General features: G+C 42.1%; 1 protein-coding gene across 2 annotated transcripts in view; it reads right to left on the reverse strand.

Moving 5' to 3' along the window:
* Window positions 1-15894: 15894 nt before the first annotated feature.
* elavl4 (ELAV like neuron-specific RNA binding protein 4) overlaps window positions 15895-24081 on the reverse strand; it is a 118500-nt gene continuing 110313 nt past the window's right edge. For both annotated transcript variants that reach the window (XM_068036418.1, XM_068036419.1), the window contains exon 6: window positions 15895-16592. In XM_068036418.1, the coding sequence (XP_067892519.1) occupies window positions 16265-16592 (328 nt within the window). In that variant the 3' untranslated portion in view covers window positions 15895-16264. The remainder of the gene's footprint in view (window positions 16593-24081) is intronic.

The following is a 24081-nucleotide window of genomic DNA, read 5'->3' on the forward strand; positions in this document are numbered from 1 at the left end:
CTGTCTTCACCTGGTCTTATTGTAACAAGGTTTAATGTTAAACACACTGTGTTCTGAGCGCCCCCTTTGGTGAATCCTTGTTCACCACTTTTCAATTCTCAGGCAATGAAATGAGTCTAAACAGGCTTTCTTAGGTTTAAAGAAGAAAAGTGAAATTTATTAAAACTGAAACTTAAACTCTAATACGGTTATCGCCTATGGATATACGACGTGCCCACGTTAGCATGCACATGCGATACACACACATGCAAATGGAGACAGAAAAGAACAGAAGAAAAATAAAATAGAGAGGTTTGAGGCAATATCAGAAGAGTTGCTTGTTTACTGTGTTCGAGCTCACTGTAGTCCTTTTGTAAGTAATCTTGCTTTTCGTTGGGGCCTAGTATTCTTCTTAAACCTTGTTTATTGTGGGAGACATTTCTCTCTTTGGGGTTCATGTGTTTTCAATGGTTTCTGAAACTGGTGAGAGCGTGATGAGAGCAGGCAGGAGGGAGGTCTTTTCCAGTCCAGGACCAAACAGCTTTTTTTCCCCCAAATTCCTTGTTGGAAGTTCAAATTCAAAATACTCTAACAGTCAGTTAGTCATGTGACCCAAATCAGTCCGACCACATCTGTTTGTGTATTCGGGCATCTTAACAGTTAACTTGGAATGCTAGTCTTTCCACCTTCAACGTCTGGTAATCAAAAGTCCATTGTGGATTAAATTGGAACAGGGAATAGCCCCTTTGTCCTTTGAAGTATTGTCTGTTGATATGCTAATGTCTCTCTCCAGCCAAAGTCTCCAACTGTTTTGTAAAGCAAGTTCTTTCTTCACCAACAACAGTCCAAAAATCAATGTTCATGTAGCAAAATTAATTTTCCTCATTCTTAGCAGGTGGGGGGCTTGCCTGACCTTACAGATTGTGGTTGAATACAATTCTGCTGTTGCTGATGGTCCACAGTGCCTCATGGATGCCCAGTTTTGAGTTGCTAGATCTGTTTTGAATCTATCTCATTTAGCACAGTGGCAGTGCCACACAACATGATGGATGGTACCCTCAATGTAAAGTTGGAATGTCATCTCCTCAAGCTTGTGCAGTGGTTACTCCTACCAAAACGGTCATGGACAGATCCATCTGTGACAGGTAGATTGGTGAGGACGAGGTCAAGTAGGTTTTTCCCTCTTGTTGGTTCCTTCACCACATGCTGTAGGCCCAGTCTGGTTGCTATGTCCTGCAAGACTCAGCAGCTCACTCAGTAGTGGTACTACTGAGCCACTCTTGGTGATGGGCATTGACACCCCCACCCAGAGTACATTCTGTGCCCTTGCTACCACTTCTTCCAATTGATGCTCAACATGGAGCAGTACTGATTCATCAGCTAAGGTAGGGCGGTAGATGATAATCAGCAGGAGGTTTCCTTGTCCATGTTTGACCTGGTGCCATGAGACATCATGGGGTCCAGTCAATGTTGTGGACCCCCAGTGCCGCTCCCTCCCGACTTTATATCACTGTCCTGTCACCTCTGGTGCGTCTGTCCTGCTGGTGAGACAAAATAAATCCAGGGATGGTGATGGAGGAGTCTAGGGCATTGGCTATAAGGTATGATATGGTAAGTATGACTATATCAGGCTGTTGCATGACTAGTCTGTGGGATAGCTCTCCCACTTTTGGCACAAGTCCCCAGATGTAAGTAAGGAGACCTTTGCAAAGTTGATTGGGCAGGGTGTGCTATTGTTGCTTCCGGTGCCTAGGTCGATTTTATTCTTTTTCAACTTTTCTGTAGCAGTTTGGTACAGCTGAATGGCTTGCTAGGCCATTTCAAAGGGCAGTTAAAAGTCATCCACATTGTGGAGTCACAGGTAGGCCACATCAGATAAGGATAGCAGATTTCCTTCCGTAAAGGACATTAGTGAACCAGGTGGGTTTTTATGACAGCCCTGTAGTTTTATGGTCACCATTACTGAGACTAGTTTTTTATTCCAGACCCTGGCGAGTTGCTGACAGGTTGGGAAACAGGTGCCCTGGCTGCAAAATCCAGAAATGAGAATTAAAACAGTTCTTAATTGGCTTTTTAAGTACCTTTATTACTTACCTGATAAATGCAATGGGGTTCCCCGCTTGCTTTCAATTCGCTGTGCAGAAACCCGGACAAGGTCAGTGTGATGTTGGGATTCTGACCAGACGTCAACTTCAGAGGATTTAACTCCCTGCATACACGCAAACCACCTCCACTTGGATGTGAAAACTCCCCGCTTTGTCTCTGGGGCTTGTGTCATGTGAAACACCAGTTTCAGTTGAACCTTCCAAACCATGTAATTTTGGGACTAATTCTGGAATGTCCTTGGATGAGAATATTGTTTCTCAATGAAGTTCAATCACCATAGACAAATTTTCTTGAGGTTGATGGATATTAAGTGTACAACGTCTCATTTGCTGCTTTGACAATATTAACTGGAGCAAGGTTTTCCAACTATGCTTCAGAAAGGTTATTGATCCTAGCCTTGACAGGTATTTCAATAACTGTAGTCACTTACATTTCCCATCTGTTTTATATACCCTGGTATGATATTCAGCCAGTTGTTATTCAGAAGCATTGAAAATTGTGCTCCCTCAGACAGCTCTTTTGAGTCTTCTGATCCAGAAGAAGGGAAACAGGCAAGAACCTTTTGGCACTTATCCCTCAACATCATCTACACAGAACTCTTAATAGATTTCTTGTCCAAATGGCATCATTTTTGATGCATGCTTCCTTCTTAGTTTATCATATTCACTGCTCATCCTACTTCCATAGGCTTTCTAAAATTACTCTCACCCCTCTGACCTGTAGTTTTATATGAATTTGCATTAAAAGGGTCCCAGTTAATTCACATTAGTCCTGCCCAGGAAGGACACACTTAATTCAAATGGCCTTTTTCACTTCTGCTGGCACGATTCCTTGCTTACAGAATTTCAATCATAAACCACAGGTAGTGCAGTTGTTGTCGTGTATATGGACTTTCAAAAATAAGTTTGTTAAAGTACTGCATAATAGACTTGTTAGTGGAATTGAAGCCCATGGGACTAAGGGGGCAGTGGCAGCTGGAGTATTATGCCCAATTCTGGGCACCACGCAATAGGAAAGGCCTTGGTGAGGGTGTGGAGGAGATTTATGAGGAGAACAGCAATGAGGGACTTGAGTTAAGTCAAGACTGGAGAAAAACTGGGATTGTTCTGTTTCAGGAAGAGTTTACAGGGAGTTGTCTTTGATGTTGTGTTTTCTTCTCCTTATGCTTACTAACAAATAAACATCAAAGCACCAACAACACATAGGGATCGGTTAACACACAAATACATACGTTCATTTATTAAGGAGTTGAAGAGTTAGTAGCAGCATTACAAAGTAGGAGAACCGGTACACATGTCTTATCCGGTTGCTCCCTCACAGCAGACTGAGACAGAGTCAGTGTCACATGATACATTGCATCATTTCCCCTCTTGTAATGTATACAGAAAACATAACCACACCACTTAAAGGTGTATCACGGCATCCCCCTTTCTTGCCCAAATAAACAGCTCCCCCTTGCAAATAACCTTAAATATTTACACATTACAGTTACAAGTTAAGAAACTCATAAACTTCTAAGTCCCTGAAGAAGTGCAGTTGCAGTTTACCTATATGCCCTGACTTAATGACTGTAATGTTAGCTTGAGGTTGTTGAATCTTCTCCCAGTGGTCTGTGGGAGTGTCACACTTGGATGTTGCTTTGCATTTTGCCTTGGATCTTGTCCTGAGTGCAATGGAGTTACACAGTGGTTGAGGATTAGGTACTTCCCTGATTTGCTGTCTGTTCCATCTCACTGTGGCACCATTGGGTGTGATGACCTCATATGACCTTGGCTCCGGACAATCCTTGTCACTTTAGCTGGTTGCCACGTACCTTCTGTGAGATGCTGAATTTGAACCTGTTGTCCTATCTTTAAACCCTTTGCCTGCATTCCTGTCATGCACATCTTTCATCCTCCCCTGTTTTAAAAAAAATTCTTCTTTGGCTTCTGGAAGGGTAGATTGATGAAAACTAGGTAGATTTGTTCGCACTGGTCTGCCAAACATGAGTTCTGCCGGTGATGGGTCTGTCTGCACTTTAGAATTAAAGATTTCACTGTACAAACCATTCTTTCGACATGCTGTTAGGTCTGGGTAGTGTGGAGATGAAGTACTGTGATCTATCCTCCACTTCTCACACATGTCCCTGAATAGCTTTCCAGCAAATTGAGGCCCATTATCTGAGATTACCTCCCTGGGTGTCCCAAATAAACTGAAGTTGCTGTAGTATGTCATGTTGCAATAATGCCAGTATGATGACCTGCTTGCCTTTGAAGATGACTCCCTGGGATATGCCTAGCTCATCCCGATAAGCCCAAAACTGTCTCACATGCTCGTAGACGTCCTGAATGGTATTTGGCCATCCTTCGATAATCATTTTCCAGAGTTCCTGCAGCGTTGAACCTTTCACTGTCTCCACCTGGAGTTGCTGACACTTCTTTGTCGACATTCATCAGGTCAACGTGTAGAACATCTTCAAGTTCAACATTGAGCAGGTTGACCTATAAATCTATGGTCACATCTGCAGTCTTCACTGCATTAGGTAGTCTGCTGAGCGTAGCGGATGTAACCATCAAATTACCAGGTTTATACCGAACCTCTCCGTTGTAACCCTGTATCTTTACCAGCAGACGTTGTAGCCTCAGCAGTGCGCTAGTCAATGATGTCCCCCAAATCATCAGGAACGGTTTGTAGTCAGTCTGTACCACAAATCTCTTCCTGAATAGGTAGGTATTAAAATGCATAATTCTAAACACCAAGACAAATGTTTCTCTCTTGATGCTCGAGTAATTGGACTGTGCCACAGTTAGGGTTTTTGAAGTGAATGCAATGGGCTTACCCTTCTGCAATATGCATGCTCTTAAGCTTTTTTGGGATTTGCCCACTTCCAGAGTGGTCACTTCTGTGACTGTAGAATTGCAATAATGCTGCTTCTGACAATGACTTCTTTAGTGCCTCAAAGGGTGGTCTTCATGTCACAGGAAGGGCACCTCCTTTTTCAATAGTTCCCATAGAGATGACGCTTTTTGCGCGAAATTAGGAATGGTGTAAGGAGACAAAAAGTTGACAAGACCTAAACATCGTCAAAGATCCTCCTTATCTTGGTGTGTTGGCATCACATGGCTATCCTCCAGTTTGCCTGGGTCAGGATGATACCAGCGCTCGAATAAATCGACCCAAAGAAATTGATTTGCTGCAGGTTAATGCACATTTGTGACTGTTGAACACCAGCCCTTCTTTACCACTTGCAACAGCAGATGTAAATTCCAATCATGCTCCTGTTTTGTCTTTCCCACGACAGCATATGAAACCTGGTACTGTACGGGTGTTACAATCCATATGCGCTTGAAAAGATCTTGGCTAATGGATAGTCAAAAGGAAGCTGATGGAAGCAATAACGATTCAATGGGGTATGAAATGCAGTCAGTTCCTGGGACTTCTCTGCCAGATGTACTGACCAATACCCAATTTTCGCATCAAATTGTGAAAGGAACTTTGCTCATGTGAATTTCGGATTGAGCTCTTCTAAAGTAGGGCTTCTATGTGTTTGAATGGCGGAGCAGCCGCGATGGGCTGAATGGCCTACTCCTGCTCCTATTTCCTATGATCCTATGTGGACAACGTTTCCTGCTTTGTTCAAATGTCTCGGATCCAGGCAGACTTGGAGTGACACGTCATTCTTGATGAGACATGTGATTGAGCACCACCAATCCGTATGCACTTGTACCTTCCAAAATGATCCCATCAGTTTCCATTTTGTCCAAATCGATCTTTAACTTGGCCTGCATATGGATGCTGCACTTTAGTGGTGGATCTAGCGATGGTACGGCATCCTCTCTCAAGTGTATAATTCCATCTCCCTGAAAACTGGCGATTCTATCGAAACACTCCAGGTATTGCACTGTCGGATTGCTAGCCAAAGTGATGGGTGTATCTTCTGATGCTGATCTGCCTTCCGATACCTGGTTGATCCTGTGTATAGTTACCAATGTGAGACCTTGAGATACTGGCAGGCCTGCAATCTCTGGGTCTTTGGTTTCTACTATGTAGAATGTCTGTGATGTCCAGGATGACTGGTTTTATTTACACTCTAGCACAATGGATCCTAAATATGGAATTGCCGACTTATATGCTGATAGCTTCATGGTGATGGTCTTCCATTTCTGTGGGTTCATTGCCTGCAGAACTCTGAGGCAGTATGTTGGCACTTGCCCCATGTCTATTTTTGCCAATAGCAAATGTTTCCCTGCTTTAAGAGGACAGATTGTCTGAATTGTGGCAAATAATTCTGATAGTGCAATGGCATCTATGTGTTCTGCAACATTGACCATGTGGAATGTATGCTCACTGCGCCCCACAGCATCTTGATCATCATTGTTCGTTTTGTCCAGCACCTTGTTATGCTTTACCTATGGGTTCTAGAACGATCTTTGGTGCTGCTTGAAGGTATTGCCTGTTTATGGTCTGCTTGAGCCTTTGCATGACTTCTCGTAACTCCTTCGGCCTTTGCTCTTCTACATTGCAGCTGCCAGTGACCCTTTGTGCCACATGCCTTGCAGAAATCATGAAACGCTGAGAAACTCTTTGGTAGATGTCTAAGTCCACACCTTCCACATATCTTCCCGAGTTTGGCTAATCTGGTCAATGTGTCAATAGTTGGGGTAGCACACAAGACTTATAAGCTTTGTTGTCCTGCAATGATTGCCTCAGACTTTCATCTGTCTTTGGGTAGCTCATCAATGCTGCAGCCTTTGTGTTTGTCCGGCAGATCTTTTTGAAATGCGTTTGTTGGAGTAGATGCAATCACTAATTCGGCAATTCTCTCTGCCAGCTCTGATTCTGAAAAATCACAGTAGGGACCCTTTTCTCTACATCGACTGATAAAATAATTGATGGATTCCTTAGGCTGTTGATGGCATGATATAAACTACAGGTGATGGATACAGAAATTAATTTTGACCCTTAACTGGTCTCCCAAAGCTGCCCAAATCTTCTTGGGATCTGTTTGGTCTTCTTCCATGAGCCTGGATGTGTTGAGCCTATGCATAACTTCACTTCCAAATGGCCAAACGAATCTTTATGGCCTGCTTGTCTGGTTCAAACACACCCAAGTAGTCAAATCATAGCTGTGTGCATTGCTTAAACATTTTAAACACAGAGAGTAGGTCAGCCACCTTCCAATTTAAGCATGGGAGTTTTGTGAACATTTTTGCATAATTTTGCTGTTTTACTGATCAGGATTCGAAAACTGTAAATGCTTTCAACACGCTGCAGTGTTTCAGTTGCTTATAGTTCCTTTATTTACCACAGCATGTTCCACTGCTGCTGCAGCACTTGGGATGAGCGGTACTGTTGCTGCTTGAACAAGCGTTTTTGAGGCTCCACCCATAAAGCTGGTCCATGGTCGGAACACACCATGATGCTCCACAAAACATATAATGGCGCCAAAAACTTTTCCAGCCATCTTTAACCTTCGATTTCGCCTGTCGTTTTCACGATTTGACTCAGCCTGATTTCCGTGACAGTTCTCCCTTGCCCAGCGATCGGTCCGGCGGCCCCGGTCCCAACTACTCACCTTCCCCAACTGAGTACTGCCCGATACTGCACATCATGACATGCTGTTCCTGCCTCTTAGACTATGACTGTGCGCTCTGATCTCCAGTTGGAGACCACACACTCTGTGTTGACTGAGCAGTTTAAAACTTCAGATGTTTTCCTGCTTACCAGCTTTTTCCATCAGCACTGACAGCATGTTCTGTATGGTGGACTTGAAAATGAAATATCCTCCACTGCCGGCACCAAATTGTATTTTTTAAAATTATTTTTTCATGGGATGTGGGCATCACTGGCAAAGCCAGCATTTGTTGCCCACCCCTAATTGTTCTTGACAGTGCAGTTAAGGGTCAACCATATTGCTGTGGGTCTGAAGCCACATGCAAGACAGACTAGGTAAGGATAGCAGATTTCCTTCCCTAAAGTGCATTAGTGAACCAGATGGGTTTTTATGACAATTGATGATAGTTTCATGGCACCATTACTGAGATGAGCTTTCAATTCCAGATTATTTTATTAATGAATTGAATTTATTAATAGAATTTAAATTCCACCAGTTGCCATGGTGGGATTGAGCCCATGTCCCCAGGGTATTAGCCTGGGCCTCTGCATTATTAGTTCAATGACATTACCATTACACCACCATGTACTTACTAACTCTTCTTGTACTTACTAACAAATACACACCAAGTCGCCAACCATGCATAAGGGATTGGTTAACACACAAATACTTAGGTTCATTTATTAAAGAGTTGAAGAGTTGGTAGCAGCATTACAAAGTAGAACATGAACACTTGTGTTCTGGTTGCTCCCTCACAGCAGACTGAGACAGTCTGGGTCACATGATATAGTGCATCATTTCCCCTCTAATAATGTATACAGAAAACATAACCACACCCACTTAAAGGTAAACCACAACACTTGAGGCAGTTATATTGTCTACCCTCCTTTCCAACAACACAATTTGCATATTTACAAAGTATTGAAAAACTGTGGCCACATGTGCAGTTGTCACTCTCTGACTTCAGTGCACTGATTCAATGAGGTGCAGTGTGTAAAGGCCACAGAATCTATTTCTTGATGGACCAACCTTTCAAATGGGATACTTGCAGCAGCAAGTGCCTATCACTGACTTGGGCTCATTCATGTCATGGATCCTCATATGTCCGATGGCCTATCATTGCTGAATGGTCCAAGGTGGGCGAGATTAAACCAGGTAATTTTAGATCAGTTAGTACATTATGGGCAGAATCCATAATCAAATAATCTTATAGCATAGAAAGAGACCATATAGTCCACTGGGCTGACTCTTTGAAAGAGCTATGCATTTAGTCCTGCTCCCCTGTTCTTTCCCCATGATCTGTAATTATTTATTTTCAGCTATTTATATTCAAGATGATAATAGCTTGCAGAATGGATATGTAAATGGTAAATATATTTCAATATAGATAAGTGTGGTGTGATGCATTTTGATAGGAGGAACAAGGAGCCACATACCCCTCAGAAAAAAGTTTAAATGGGGTAGATGAGCAAAGAGAGCCGGGGTATGGATTCACAAATCATTAAAAGTAGCAACGTCCATTAAGAATTGCAAAGGAGTGGTTTGGTGGTGGGGTTACATTTCTTGTGGAACAGAATTGAAAATCAAAATACAATGTGCAACTTATAGAGAATGTTACTTTGAACACGCTTAGGGTACTTTGCATGGTTCTAATTTCCATTTTACAAAAGGGATGTAGAGGCACTGGAAAAGTTGCAAAAAGGATTAACAGGGATATTGCCAGAACTTAGAGGTTGTAATGATCAGGAATGATTGAACAGGCTGGAGCTCTTGCGAAAAGACTGAGGGGTGAGCTGTTATGAAGCGAATTGATAGGGTAGAGGTAGAGCTGTTTCTAATTGTGGGGATGTCTAATACTTGGAGTCATAAAAAATAAGATAATCATGAATAAATCCAATGAGAAATTCAGTGGAAACCTCTTTAGCTAGAGCGTGGTTAGAATGTGAAACTTGCTACCACACAGAGTAATTGAGCTGACTCGGATAGGTGTATTTACAGGGAAGCTAGATTAAGTGCCTAAAGGAGAAAGGAATAGGATATATTAATTGGGTTACATGAAACTCATATGGAGCATAAACACTGGCAGAGTCCAGTTGGGCCAAGTGGCTTGTTTCTGTCCCGCGATTTGTGTGTGTCAGGGTGAGTATAAACATCTTAGACATATTGGTCATGATAGCAGAAAATGATAAAAGCTTTAAAGTATTTTGAACAACATATAAATGCTGAAGATATTGTGAACATCTCTGCAAAATATCTTCTTGGAAGTAGTTAGAGAAAATACATGACTGAGTTGCATCTCTATATGAAAAAACAAGAAGCAACAATGAAGTTCTCCAAGGTCTTCTGAGTGATAACAGCCCAACTTCTGTCAAGAAAGGAATAAATTATGTGTCAGTCAGGGAGATGATTATATATGGTCGTTGCCTCCATATTTGTTCTTAAAGTAACAAATATCAGAATGAGATTTTTTTTCTCATATTGGGCTGATTTGTGCGGTATGTGGAGTGTGCTGCAATAACAAACTTCGGCCTCAGGAATGTCAGATTTGCTATGTGTTGCGTTGTTGGGTTTGCATTAGTAGCATTGTAGAACATTTTAGGGAAAGTCTTAGACTACGGTAAAGGTTAACTAACAATTCTATTATTTACGGTTACTATATACGGTCTCTGCAAGCCACCTAAGATCGCATCCTTCGTGCTGCTATACCTTCACCTCCTCAAGCCTATCTCATCAGATTGTTAGATCATTGCTTGTACAGTGGGAGGGGTCTCTCTCACTGTCTTTGGTATTAACCCTTTACATCCTTATACTACATCTCCCCGCCAAGTCTTTATCCAACATTTTTCCAAACATATATAACATTTATGACTTCTCTACTACTCTCTCTGCCCCCAAGTCTCTGACTTTACAGATTCAATCTCATCGGAGGTTTGACAACTCTCCCCAATCTGGTTGTAATCTGTCTGGGATGATCAGTAGTCTTCGTAGGAAGTCTGGGTTGCTGAATTGGTTTTTCATTTGGTTTGGGTTTGTTCATCTTCATCTTGCAGATGGATTATTGGCTGTTGCTTTTGGGGAATAGGTAGGATATTCTTCTGATTCCTTTGTATGTTTCCTTCATTTGCTCATATAACATACGATCACTAATAGTCTTCATGTTTATGGATTACTGTACCTTCTCGTTCTAGACTTGTTGACCATTGTTTAATTTAGGCAAGCTTCTCGCTTGAAATCTCCTATTGTAATTCCAGCTTTGTTTCCTTCTGTAGGAGTTGTCTCTCTCGATCTTCTTCGTACTCTTGTGTCTTCAATCCAGGCATTAATTGTTGAGGCAATACTGGAAGCTGTGTTCTTAACTTCCTTCCTATTAGTAATTCTGCTGATGAGAATCCACACAGCAGTGGCATTGAATGATAAACTAGGAGTGAGATAGGAAGATCTTCATTTTTCTTGAATAAAGATATTATGGTTCTCACACCTCGTTCTGCCTCACCATTGGACTAGAAATACCTCAGTGAACTCGTAAGTTGCTGAAAGCCTATTTCCATGGCAAACTGAGTAAAACATTTGTTTCGCGAACTGTGGTCTGTTGTCTGATAATATTTAATCTGCAATTCCATCTGTCGTGAAGATGCCCATAAGGATTCTGATAACTACCTCGGTGGTTGTAGAATGTAATCATCGGACTTCTATTCACCTGGAAAAGTAGTCAATATTGATGATATATGACTTTCCACCGAACATGAATAAATCCATGCCTAGCCTTTCCAAGGTCTAATTGGAAATTGGTTAGTCAACAGCAGTCCACGCTTTTCTGGTGATGGATCATCTACAGTTGCCCTCGATCAAGCATCGGTTAATGGTTGGAAGGAAATGTTTACCTTTGCTTGCTTGACTTCAGCTTCCTTTTCAATCAACTGCAGTTCCAAGCATGCATTCCTGCTCATTAAAGAAAATTCTTGATTGTGTAAGACATATAAGGTCTCTACCAGTTGTCTGCCTCAATGCTGAAACGCTGCTTGGAGCTTGCCTTTTACTAGCGGTTGTGTCCCGCCTTGACCATGCAACTGTCGGTTGCAGGCAATGTATCTTCACCCATGGCTCTTGGTCAGACAAGACTGTGACGCTAGCCCCTGTGTCAAGCTTAAAATTAGTGATGTGTCATTCATGTAGATGCCCGCTGTCCAGAAATCTTCAGCTGGGTTATTAATTTCTCCCAAGAACTCTCCTGTTTCTTTCTCTTGTGGATATTGCTGTACTTGATTCACTGCTGTTTGCATGAAGTTCTTCTGCTTTGTACCTTTAAGCGCAGAAACTTTGCTGTGGCACATCTTCCGCTGGCAAGGTTTTCCTATTTCGTGCATCTTCTTACCTGTTTATTTTTTCTGTTCCTCAAAGTGTTTCCCTGGCTTTGGCTTAACCAGTTGGATGGGCATTGGACTTCTTCTCATCCACGGCTTGTCTTCAGTTTGTAGGATGTCCCTATTTGGTTAGCGAACTTCAGCCTGCCTTACAATTTAAATGGCCTTTTCCAGTGTAAGGTCTTCCTTGGATTGCAACGGGTCTGACAAGGACTCATCCGCTATGCCGATGACTATCGTGTCTCTGATTAGTTCTGCCTTTAATTCGCAACCTTCCACCAATCTATAAAGGTAATTAATATAGGAGTCACCAATCATCTGCACAACTTATCAAATTTGGCTCTTTCCAAGATCTTACTGGTACGGAGATTAAAATATTTATCAAAGGCTTGGACTACCTCTTTGAATTTATCAGTAGCCTCATTGATCTCTCGTTGGACAATTACGTCATCCATAATTGCAGCTACTGAATATAGGACGGTGCTTACTTGTTCCACTTCAGATCTTAATGGAGTTGTGAAGCGATTCTAAACCTTAGGAACCTTTTTCTCCAGATTAGCCAATTTTGAATCTGATTGGTTTCCTCTTGATTCTGGAAACTCCCTGGTATTCCCAATTTTGGATCCAAATTGCTTTTTTTAATAAACTTTTTAGGGTGTTCTCCTTTAAGAAATTCTGCTTCTTTTATCAGGCTTGGTTGCCTTAATGGAGGTCCCCAGCTGTTCTTGAGAGTTCTCCACTGTTGTAATAAGCTTTTCTTTCTTTGAGAAATGCAGTTTGTTAGTTTTTTTCAGGATTGCTTGCCTTCATGGAAGCGTCCCTGATGTTTTCGGGGGTTTCTCGTGCTTCTCAGGAGTTCCTGAGGTTTTCGGGGGTTTCCCGCGCTTCGCCCTCGCGTTGAGACGGGTAAAGGATTGGGTTTTTTCCTTTTTTAAAAAACTTCATGAGTACAATGCCTTTAGAAAAGTATCACAAGCTTTTCAAAGGTTTTTAATGCAATCCCCAACTGTTGTTATTGTGACTCACCCGATTGCTGGATTTTAATTGCAGCGAACTATGCTTCTATTCAGTGGTGCAGCCTGTATTTCTGTGCTCTGACTCGCCAGTTTCTTTTGCAAGTAATTAGTTTTCTTACTGTACCGGGCCAGTATTTATTTTTAAACTTATCTTGTTTCTTCCAAAGTTAAGGAGATCTTCAAATTCTCCTGGTCACTTTCACTGCTGTTTACTGTTGTTTTACCGCTGCCACCATATTGCATTGTTGGATTTATATTAGTAGTATTGTAGGGCATTCTAGAGAAAGTCTGATCCTCTGGTAAAGGTTAACTAACAACTCTATTATTTACTATACGCACTAAGCTAACATTCTTCGTGCTACTATAGGTTCATCTTCTCAAACCTATTTCATGTAACTGTTACATTATCACTTGTACAGGGGAGTAGTCTCCCTGTCTTTGGTATTAACCCTTTACATCCTTATACTACACTATGAACGTTTATTTAGAAGTTATTTATTTTTTGGCTGGCGACTCCAAGTTGGAGTTTTGACGGAGCAGGACTTTCATCCACCTCAACTCCAATGCAATTCTTCGGGACTGGGGTCAAAGCCAATGAACAGCAGACACATGGACAATTTCCATGGCTAAAAGGGAGCGCGCTATCATCCCTAAGCAAATGTGGATGGTGCTGCAATGAAACTAATGCAGTTTGGACATTGTAATGTTGAGACACATGGCTGGAACCTGCACCATATATGAGCTGCCCATGTGTCCTGGTGTTCCAGTCAGGAAAGAGCCAGAAATGCAGCCTCCAAATTGCAGCCACTTCTTCACTGCTGTTAAGCCAGCCGATGTGTTCTGCCAGCCAAATTTCAAAACTGACCCCATTCCCGCTATCCGTGCGATATTACTGTATTTTAGGAGGGAGGGAAAGCAGTATTCAACTTTACATTGCATCCTAAAATCTTCTTTGAACTGTGATACAAAATTCCCTGAAGCTGCCAGCAGTACAACTGTTAATTAAGTTCAGTTAAGGTTATACACAGATCTAGCCCTGAAACAATTTCAGAACACAGAAACATGGCAACTAGAACACAATCTTCTGCACACTTCAGTTTATTGTTTGACATTAAAAGTACAAATAATTCAACACAACAGTTTTATGAAAAAACATTTACAGCTGTTTCAGAAATAATCTAAATTAGCTACGCTAACATTAAGTCATTCATAATTATTGAAGTGTATTTTGCTGCCTGGTCCTAGAAATATTCCAATTAAACAAACACATTGTAGAGAAAATTTTACATGCCTTCCCCACTAATGCTTAGTAAATGCAGCAAACTCTCCCAGCAATTCAGCTCATTCACAGCAGATGGTAATATAATATAATCCCTGAACATTGCATGAGGATTCTGTTAAATTTTAGTCTAGCATTTTTAAAGTGATAAGGTATATGATGCATTCTTACAGACTTGCTCACTATAAGTCCACTTTCAATGTAAAACTATTTTGTTTACATGCAGTTAGTGGGTTTAGCATGGAAAATGCACAAAATAAGCACATGAACCATAACAACGGTACTATTAAGACAACTTTATTGAAAAGGTTATTAACAAGACAAAAGCAATAGCAAATTTAACTATCAACTATATTATGCATAGCAAGTAACTTTTCTAGTACCCAGGGAAGAGCATGACCTTTTCACTCTTACAAAGCACAACATATTAAAGTTATCAGTGCACTGGACTAAGGAGAGCACTCCCTCAGCCATTTTGTTCCCGCAGCTCAATTTTCCTCTCTGCGTAATGGAAAATAAAAGCAATTTGTCCATCCCTAATATGAAGAAAGAATATTCACAACCAACATGACAATATATTAAACAATATTGTTACTTCTGCACAAGTAAATACTTAGATACTTAAGTTTCACTTAGTATCATCTGGAACCATTTTGCCATATTAACAAAACAACCAAGTTCTTACAACTTATAAATAAAAACAAATCAATCTTTATATACAAATAGACACAAACTTAAGAAACATCTTTCCATAGATAAAATAAATAAATAACTAACTAGCTAAATTCAATTTGGCAATATGCATCAGATCAGCAAAATAAATAAATGATTGAATGAAACAAATGCCAATAGTGTGCTGTTTGCCAAAATGGAATATCAAGGGATAAAAGTGAATCCAAGTCTTCAACAAATTCAACACAAACAAGTAACATCAGTTCAGATAAAACAAGTAATGCTTATGTTCTTATTTAGAGTTCAAGATATGTAATTTCATTAGCACCTACCTACCGCTTCAACTAAGGACGTTTTGACATTTATTTTAGGAAAAAAGTCAGCAATTTTAATGATATTGCCCGGCTGATGACTTAAAAAACTGTCTAGCAACTAATCTCCTTGCTTTTGGGTTTTGACTGTGGGGAACTGTGTGCCTGGGGAGATCACTCCCTATTATTACGATATGAAAGATATGAACATCATCTGTTTTTTTCCCATCGTTCAAAAAACAATCTACAGCCCAATTTAAAACATACATCTTGATCCTAAAAAGTACCAGTACAGTATGAACGTGACAAAGTTGTCCTTTTTCCCCCACTTCACCAGCCAAAATATTTTTTTTCAAATCCAGATCCTGTAAAAATTCTCCTTTTTTTTTTATAAAAATAGATCTTTTGAAACCCATTTTCAGCAAAGAGACCATCTCTTTGGCAACATTGTTTAAGTTAAGTCATGTCATCAGGTGTCCCCCTTTCCCGTTCCCAACGAGGAAATATTTCATGTTTACATGATACAAAGAAAAGGGAATAACTAAAATATCTGCAAAAGCACTGCAGCAGATCTCTTTCGTTGAACAGAGGGAGGCTGTTTAAATCAATTTGAATGTATTGTTTTTGAGTTTTTAAAAAAATGTCAAATGTTTCTTCATCTTTTTAACGTGAATGGATGACTTAAAAAGATCCACCTTCAAAAGAAGGTAGAAAAGTAGCAGGCTGGGTAAAAATTCCTGCACATTTTATCTATGTATATTTTGAACAACAACAGCTATGAAAGAACATTCAATGCATCAAAGTTTTCTAGCATTATAAAATCATTTCCTGCTTCATCACAGGATATCCTATGTTAATACTTAGGCAACACTGGCTTATGAAGTCCATTTTTAGTATAAGCCTTTTAAAGTTCCATTTGTTCTTGAATGTGACATTATATCTGCACTTCAGGATTTGTGGGTTTTGTTGGTTTTAAATGATACTTGCAGAACTCTATCACCCAAACGGTATCCATTTAGACTTGCAATTGCCATGGCTGCCTCATCATAGTTTGTCATGGTGACAAACCCAAATCCCTTGCATTTGTTTGTGTTAAAATCACGAATGACCTTGACATTGTTTACAGCTCCAAATGGTCCAAACAGCTGCCAGAGCACACTTTCATCTGAGTCAGGGGAAAGGTTGTAGACGAAGATACACCAGCCTGTGCCAGTGTGTCCAGGAATATTCATCCCAACAAGGCTGGTCATACCATCAATTGTGATTGGTGAGAATCTGTCAAAGAAAGAAAGCTGCTACTTTAGCTATTTGTGAGATTACATCAACCTATAATTGATGAAATTGGCACTTTGGATATACTTCTAACATGAGCTTAGATCAACCTTTAGCAAATGAAGGCTAACATTTAATATCGTAATTATCTTGCTACTCTTTTTTTAAAGAATATTTTTCAGAACCTGTTCATTCCGGTTTTATGTTCATATTTTTCTTGCATTTATCTAAACATTTCATAATTAGAATTTCATTTTCACACTTTTCTATTTGAAATATTTTTTTTCAAGAAAGTCTTTGAAAAGCAGCAGTCATTGAGAATAATTATTTTATTTTGTTGGGACTTCAAATTCAGTTTTTCCACACAAGTATTTAACCTAGAAATTTGCGTGTAATTCATATACAATACAGAATTGTTGCAAATGTGAGAAATACAACAGTTTAAACTTGGTTTAAAATATACATTGGTTGATTACTTTTGTCATAACACCCCTTCCCATTATTTGTATAGTTCTTTTAAAAAATAGGAACACAGGAGCAGGAGTAGGCCATTCAGCCCTTCGAGCCTGCTCCACCATTCTAGATCATGGCTAATAGTCTACCTCAATGCTATATTCCCAGGTCTCAATGTAGCCTTAAAATTTAAATTCAAACTGCACTTGAAGCCCTAATAAATCACAATATAACCTAATCTCATTAATAAAACAGAAAACAATGGGAAAAGAACAAAATTGTAAAAGCTCCAAACATAGTGATAAAGGTGCACACAGCTTTCTTTATTCAACTGAAAAATTTCTGAAAAATTCTCTAACATTTCCAATAAGTAATATACTTCGTAAGAGATAAATATATTCAGGGCGTACAAATGGTAGGTTGCTGCATTTTTGCTTCTCATTGACTATGAGACACAGGATCACTGCAGTCATCTTTTCCTTTAAGGTCAATCGGCAGTAGTAGTCAATGTGCTTTGTTTCCAGCATTTTTGGTACTATATCATTTGTAGCTGTTGCACCTGAATCAACTAAACAGAACAACCTGCAAATTAAAGAAGCGTGTAAACAAAAGAGTTATGGGTCTTTTTAAAAAAAATAACTGAAGTCTGAAACAAAAGTCTGACATGCTGGTGAAAGAAATGAAAAAGTTAGTCAAAATAAATTAACAACAATCTGTGCCAACATGGACATCTGGCAGTCTGTGGAGTTCTAATTACCTCTTTACGCCATAGGCCATATTAAGCAAATTGTCCAGCCTGAAAAGAGAAGGAGGTCCTTGGGTTAATGTTTCACAGATGGCAGCTCATTCAGTGGAACTCCTGCTAAATGGTCCATTTTAAGCAAGAGATCTAGAACTTGCAAAGCATATAATCTAGTAACCAGTACTACCCAGTCAGACTTTCATTTTAATCTGGCTTTTTTATATTTTTACAGATAGCATTAATGCTCTGAATATTAAATGCATCTGTCCACTCTACAATAAGACACTTTTTTTATCAAATGCAGATCCGGTATTTCACGATAAATGGCTGGTGTAAAAAAGCCCGTACTTTATAATCAAAGGGACGATTTTAATCCTGCCTGTCAGGTGAGACTGTTAGGCAGACAATTCAACTATGACAGAGGGTTTACTGTTCCATTCCTTCTGGTTGCCATTTTAATGGCACAGCTTTTGGCTGAGGCACTTGCTAGATGCAGGTGGTGTTCTTATGAATACACGTAAATCGGGATCTTATGATGTAATTGGAACCCCAATGTTCTTTTAATGCTAAATCACAGAAGTCCCATCCAACTTGCCAGTAAAACATGAAGGATCATTCTTTCAGAGCCACAAAGCAGTATTTAAAGGGGCACTTAGCTCCAGGGAACTGGATCAGAAGATCTGTATGCCATTACACTGTTTGGAGTTTGCAGCTTCCAGACTGCATCTTTATGATTTTTTTTGCCTTATTTACCTCAGTAAATTCTATCTCCTTATCATGGATGCTTTTATTGTCAGTTCCATTTGAATGAGCAGCTGGAAGAGGAGGAGCATCAGCAACCGTCGCCTCAGCATCTAGCACGAGCAGCAGCTGGGCTAGGCTACTACTCATTGGAGGCTGTACTCAGCACACATGATGTACAGGCCAAGAAACTGTTTCTTGGATTTACCTGGAGCAGTGTATCAGGAGAATACACTTCTCCAAGCAGACCATCTACCTGTGGACCTAGCCACTGCTTTGCCAATGGCTCTGAAAGTCACCGCAGCCATTAACTACTTTGGCAATGGCTTTTCCTCCTGTTATAGGGGACATCTCCCAAACTTCAATACACAACTCATTAAGGAGATCACCAATGTCTCAGCAGACAACACAAGTGAGCTTGGAAATTTTCAGCAGTGGCTGACTTTCCTTGTGTCTAGCATGATATTGGCTGCATGTGTATTGTGATCTTGCACCAGCCAAGCAGGAAAGGCAACGACTCAATTATTGCCTGACCAGTCTTCCATCATAGGAACGGATTCATGCAAGGTTCCTATATGCAGCTGTGACGACATTTTATCCGTTGACACTCAACCATCCCAATATTTGATCCTTCCACAATTGTGATGTGATAGCTCCTGTGGGACAAGTGTTACCCTCTATAAATGTGGCTCATGACAGCCTCACCATGCCTGAGCAACAAAGGTATAATCAAAATTAGGGGACCACCAGGATGATTTCTAAGCACACAACAGGGCTACTGAAACAGATTTAGGCATTTGGATAGGTCTGGGGGCTCACAGACAATATGCCCCACAAAATGTTTCCCATATCATAGTGATATGCTGCATTCTGCTATACACAGAAGTTGCTTTTGGAGGAGGCAGAGCAACAGCAGCATTCCCCATTGGACAAAGACCAGGGTGAAGGCAAGGAACCAGCACAAGAAGGAGGGCAACACCCCACTGCAAGAGATTCCAGGGATCAATTAAAAGCTCAGCGATTCTGGTTTACCTGCTCATTCTACTGTCTTAAAATCTTACACAAAGGACTGAATTTTTGCCATGGAGGTGGGAAACAGAGGTTGGACCTGTTTTTGGGTCAGAAACCCACCTCTAGTGGGGAACTGATTTAGGTTCAGATTTTCACGGGGATGAGCCTTAATTGATATGGAGAAGGGTTTCCTGTCCACTTAGAGCCAATTGGGACGGGAACGGAGGTGGGTCAGATTAAGTGTGGTACTCAGTTAGACACCCACAACAGCCAACGCTGAGGCTGCTAGTTGTCCTGAGGGCCAAACCTTTAATTTCAACACAGGTAAACAAGATGTCACAGGGAAGCCGGAGGCCTACACCCAGGGCACGGTAGACCATTGCTTCATCGATGCCGACCTGGATCTAATGCTTGAGACTGTGAGGGAGAGAAGGGAGATCCTCTTCCCGGAGGGTGGCAGGAGGAGGTCACCTGGTCGTGAAGCAGGGGCACCTCGCTGTTCAGCGTCATCTTCTTCCGCCTCATCTCCCTGCTCCTCCCCCGATGAGCTGTCTCCTTCCAGAATTTCCCTGTCCTTTCTAGAGGGCCATGTTATGGAGACTGCAGCAGGCCACCACAATGACCAAGACCCATGCAGGAGGGTATTGGAGGGCCCCACCACACTGGTCCAGGCACTAGAATCACAATTTCAGAAGCCCAATGGCCTGATCGATGGTTGTCCTGCTGAGCGAGTGGCATTGGTTGTATCACCTCCGTACCTCTGTCTAGCACTCCCTTAGAGGGGTCAATAGCCATTTCTTCAAGGTATTTCCCTTGTCCCTTTTGATCCATCCACAGACATTTTGAGGTTGGAGTGAAGATCTGAGGCAGCCTGGACTGGCTGAGGATGAAGGAGTCATGGTAGCTACCAGGAAAGTGAGCGCACACATGGATGAAAATCCTGTTGTGGTCACAGATCAGTTAGATGTTGAGGGAGTGGAAGCCATTCCTGTTGATGGATCTCACTAGCCGGTCACTGCGTGCCTTGATGGGCACATGGATGCAATTAATGATGCCCTGCACCTGGGGAAATCCAGTGATGGTGGTGAATCTCAAATGCCCTCTGTCCCTGCAAGGCTGTGTCTGTCATTAAATGAATGTGCTGCCCAGCTCTGGCAAAGAGAGCATCAGTGACTAACATGACGTAGTGTTGTGCTGCTGCTTGTGAGATGCCACTGAGGTCCACAGCAGACCCTTGGAAGAAGCCAGGAGCGAAGAAGTTCCAGGCCACTGTGACTTTGACGGTATTCACTGGTTCTCGACCCTTCCGCTAACGGGAACAGTTTCTCCCATCTACTCTGTCCAGATCCCTCATGACTTCGAAAACCTCTATCAAATCTCCAATTAACCCTCTCTAAGACCAGTCCCAGCTTCTCTAATTCTCTCCAGGTAACTGAAGTCCCTCATCCCTGGAACCATTCTCGTGAATCTTTTTGCACCCTCTCTAGTACTTTCACATCATTCCTAAAGTGGGGTGCACAGAATTGGACACAATATTTCAGCTGAGGCCAACCAGTGTTTTATGAAGTTTCATCATAACGTCCTTGCTTTTGCACTCTATGACCCTAAAAATAAAGCCCAGGATCCCGTATGCTTTATAAACTGTTTTCTCAACTGCCCTGCCACCTTCAATGATTTGTGTAAATATGACCTTTCATCAGATCACACAGGCCTGAAATGTTAACTCTGTTTTTCTCTCCACAGATGCTGCCTGCTGAATATTTCCAGCATTTGTTTCAGATTTCCACAGTATTTTGTTTCTGCATAATTCAATGCACATTTGTGGGCTGATTGTGCATGCCGCTGGGATCTTCCCATTGGCGGACGGGCCTCCCACTGAAGGTCAAGCCTGGCAGGTGCCTGGAGGCAGCTTGCCTGGGGTTCCTGTGAGGCCTCCTGTTTTAATACCCCCACTGAAACTGCAGCCATCAGTGGGCCACAGCTGCTGCCGCCGGCATCCCGTGGTTTCCCCTCCACAGAGATGGCCTTACAGCTGTAGCCACTGTTAACTTAATTGAATTCTAACCTCTTCAAAGGGTCCCTCAAGATGGAGGTGCCCTCCCATTTCTCCCCCGACAGTGGCAGTGCTCTTCTGGCAGTGGGGCTGCCTTGCTTCCAAGACTGCAAGACCTCTGATAGGACCCACTCGCTGTCCTTAGAGGTGGCCTCTTAATTGGCCGCTTCTGGGAAGATCTTGCCACCAGTGCCCTGACAGTCAGAGCGGGCAGAAGACTTTGTCCTGTGTCACCAAGGGTTTGCATGCAATGAGGAACAGGAGGGGCCCAAGGACAGATCCTTTCAAGAATCTAAAGGTAGTGGTGCAGTGTTGGGAAGAAATGCTCTGGCTATAATTGGATTAGTAAGAACGGAAACAAGAAAAGACAATTCCACTGAGCTGGCTGATAGGAGAAGAGGCATTTGTGGGAGGATGGTGTGGTAAACTGTGTCAAATGTTACATAAAGGTTGAGGCTGACAGGCGGGTCATAGTCACAGAGGATATTATTTGTGAAGTTAGTTAGAGCTGTGTCAGCACTGTAGCACTTGCATAAGCCTGATTAGAGAGATTCAAGCATGGAGTTGTGGGATAAATGTGCATGGATTTAGCAGGTGACAAGAACTTTGCAGCAAGGTCGGAGGGGTTGAGTGTATTTTTTTCAGGAAGAGGTGGTAACAAGTTTTATGAAATGATGGGGGACATTAACTCAGGAGAGGGAACCTTTATAATGTCAGTTAGCATGGGAGCAAAAAAGGGATGTTGGGTGCTCAGCAGTTTAGCAGGAAAGTGGTCATGGAAAACAGGAGGTGGGTCTCATGGACAAAGTGAGCTCAGGCAGGTCATGAAGGCAGATAGGAGAAAAACTGGAGAAAGATGTGAGTTGCGGGCCAGGCATAGAAAAGGGGGGAATCAGCAAAGATATCTGAATGACTGGTCTCAATGTTTGTGATACAGAAGTCCCCAAGCACCTCATACATTTTGGAGGTGAGGGTGGAAGGGACAGTGAAAGATTTTTAAGGAGATGGTTAGTAGTGCAGAAAAGTAACCAGGACCCATCTTTGCCCTCCAGAATGATCCTGGAGTAGTGTGCGGTGTTGGCAGAGTGCTTGTGGATTGATGTAGTCCAGCCAGATCAGGTGATGTGCTTGTCTGCACCCATTGCACTTGAGGGATTGAAGATGAGGTCTATACCAGGAGGACTGACCAGGATGAAGGGGTCGTTGACAATGCTATCAAGTGGCACTTGCTCAGCAATAACCTACTCACTGATGCTCAGTTTGGGTTCCTCCAGAGCCGTTCAGCTCCTGACCTCATTACAGCCTTGGTCCAAACATGGACAAAAGAGCTGAACTCCAGAGGTGAGGTGAGAGTGACTGCCCTTGACATCAAGGCAACATTTGACCAAGTTTGGAATCAAGGAGCCCCAGCAAAACTGGAGTCAATGGGAATCGGGGGGAAACTCCCCGCTGGTTGGAGTCATACCTGGCACAAAGGATGACGACTGTGGTTGTTGCAGGTCAATCATCTCAGTCCCTGCATCATTACTGCAGGAGCTCCTCAGGGTAGTGTCCTAGGCCTAACCGTCTTCAGCTGCTTCATCAATAACCTTCCCTCCATCATAAGGTCAGAAGTGGGGCTGTTGTCTGATGGTTGCACAATGTTCAGCACCATTCATGACTCCTCAGATACTGAAGCAACCCGTGTCCTGATTCAGTAAGACCTGGACAATGTTCAGGCTTGGGCTAATAAGTGGCAGGTAACATTCGTGCCACACAAGTGCCAGGCAATGACCATCTCAAATAAGGGAGAATCTAACCATCTCCCTTGATGTTCAATGGCATTGCCATCGCTGAATCCCCCACTATAAACATCCTGGGGATGTTACCATTAACCAGAAACTGAATTGGACCAGTCACATAAATGCTGTGGCTACAAGAACAGGCCAGAGGCTAGGAATTCTGCAGTGAATAACTCACCTCCTGTCTCCCCAAAGCCTGTCCACCATCTGCAAGGTACAAGTCAGAAGCGTGATGGAATACCGTCCACTTGCCTGGATGGGTGTAGCTCCAACAATACTCAAGAAGCTTGGCACCATCCAGGACAAAGCAGAATGCTTTATTGGCACCCCATCCACCATCTTCAACATTCACTCCCTTCATCAGCAATGCACAGTGGCAGCAGTGCGCACCATCTACAAGATGGACTGCAACAACTCACTAAGACTCCTTCGACAGCACCTTCCAAACCCACAACCTATATCACCTAGAAGGACAAGGGCAGTAGATGCATGAGAACACCACAAACTGCAAGTTCCCCTCCAAGCCACACACCATCCTGACTTGGAACTATATTGCTGTTCCTTTACTGTGTCTGGGTCAAAAGCCTGGAACTCCATTCCTAACAGCACTGTTGGTGTACCTACACCCCAAGGACTGCAGCAGTTCAAGAAGGCAGCTCACCACCACTTTCTCAAGGGCAATTAGGATGGGCAATAAATGCTGGCCTAGCC

This window comes from Heterodontus francisci, chromosome 8 (genome assembly GCF_036365525.1).
Source record: "Heterodontus francisci isolate sHetFra1 chromosome 8, sHetFra1.hap1, whole genome shotgun sequence".
NCBI lineage: Eukaryota > Metazoa > Chordata > Chondrichthyes > Heterodontiformes > Heterodontidae > Heterodontus > Heterodontus francisci.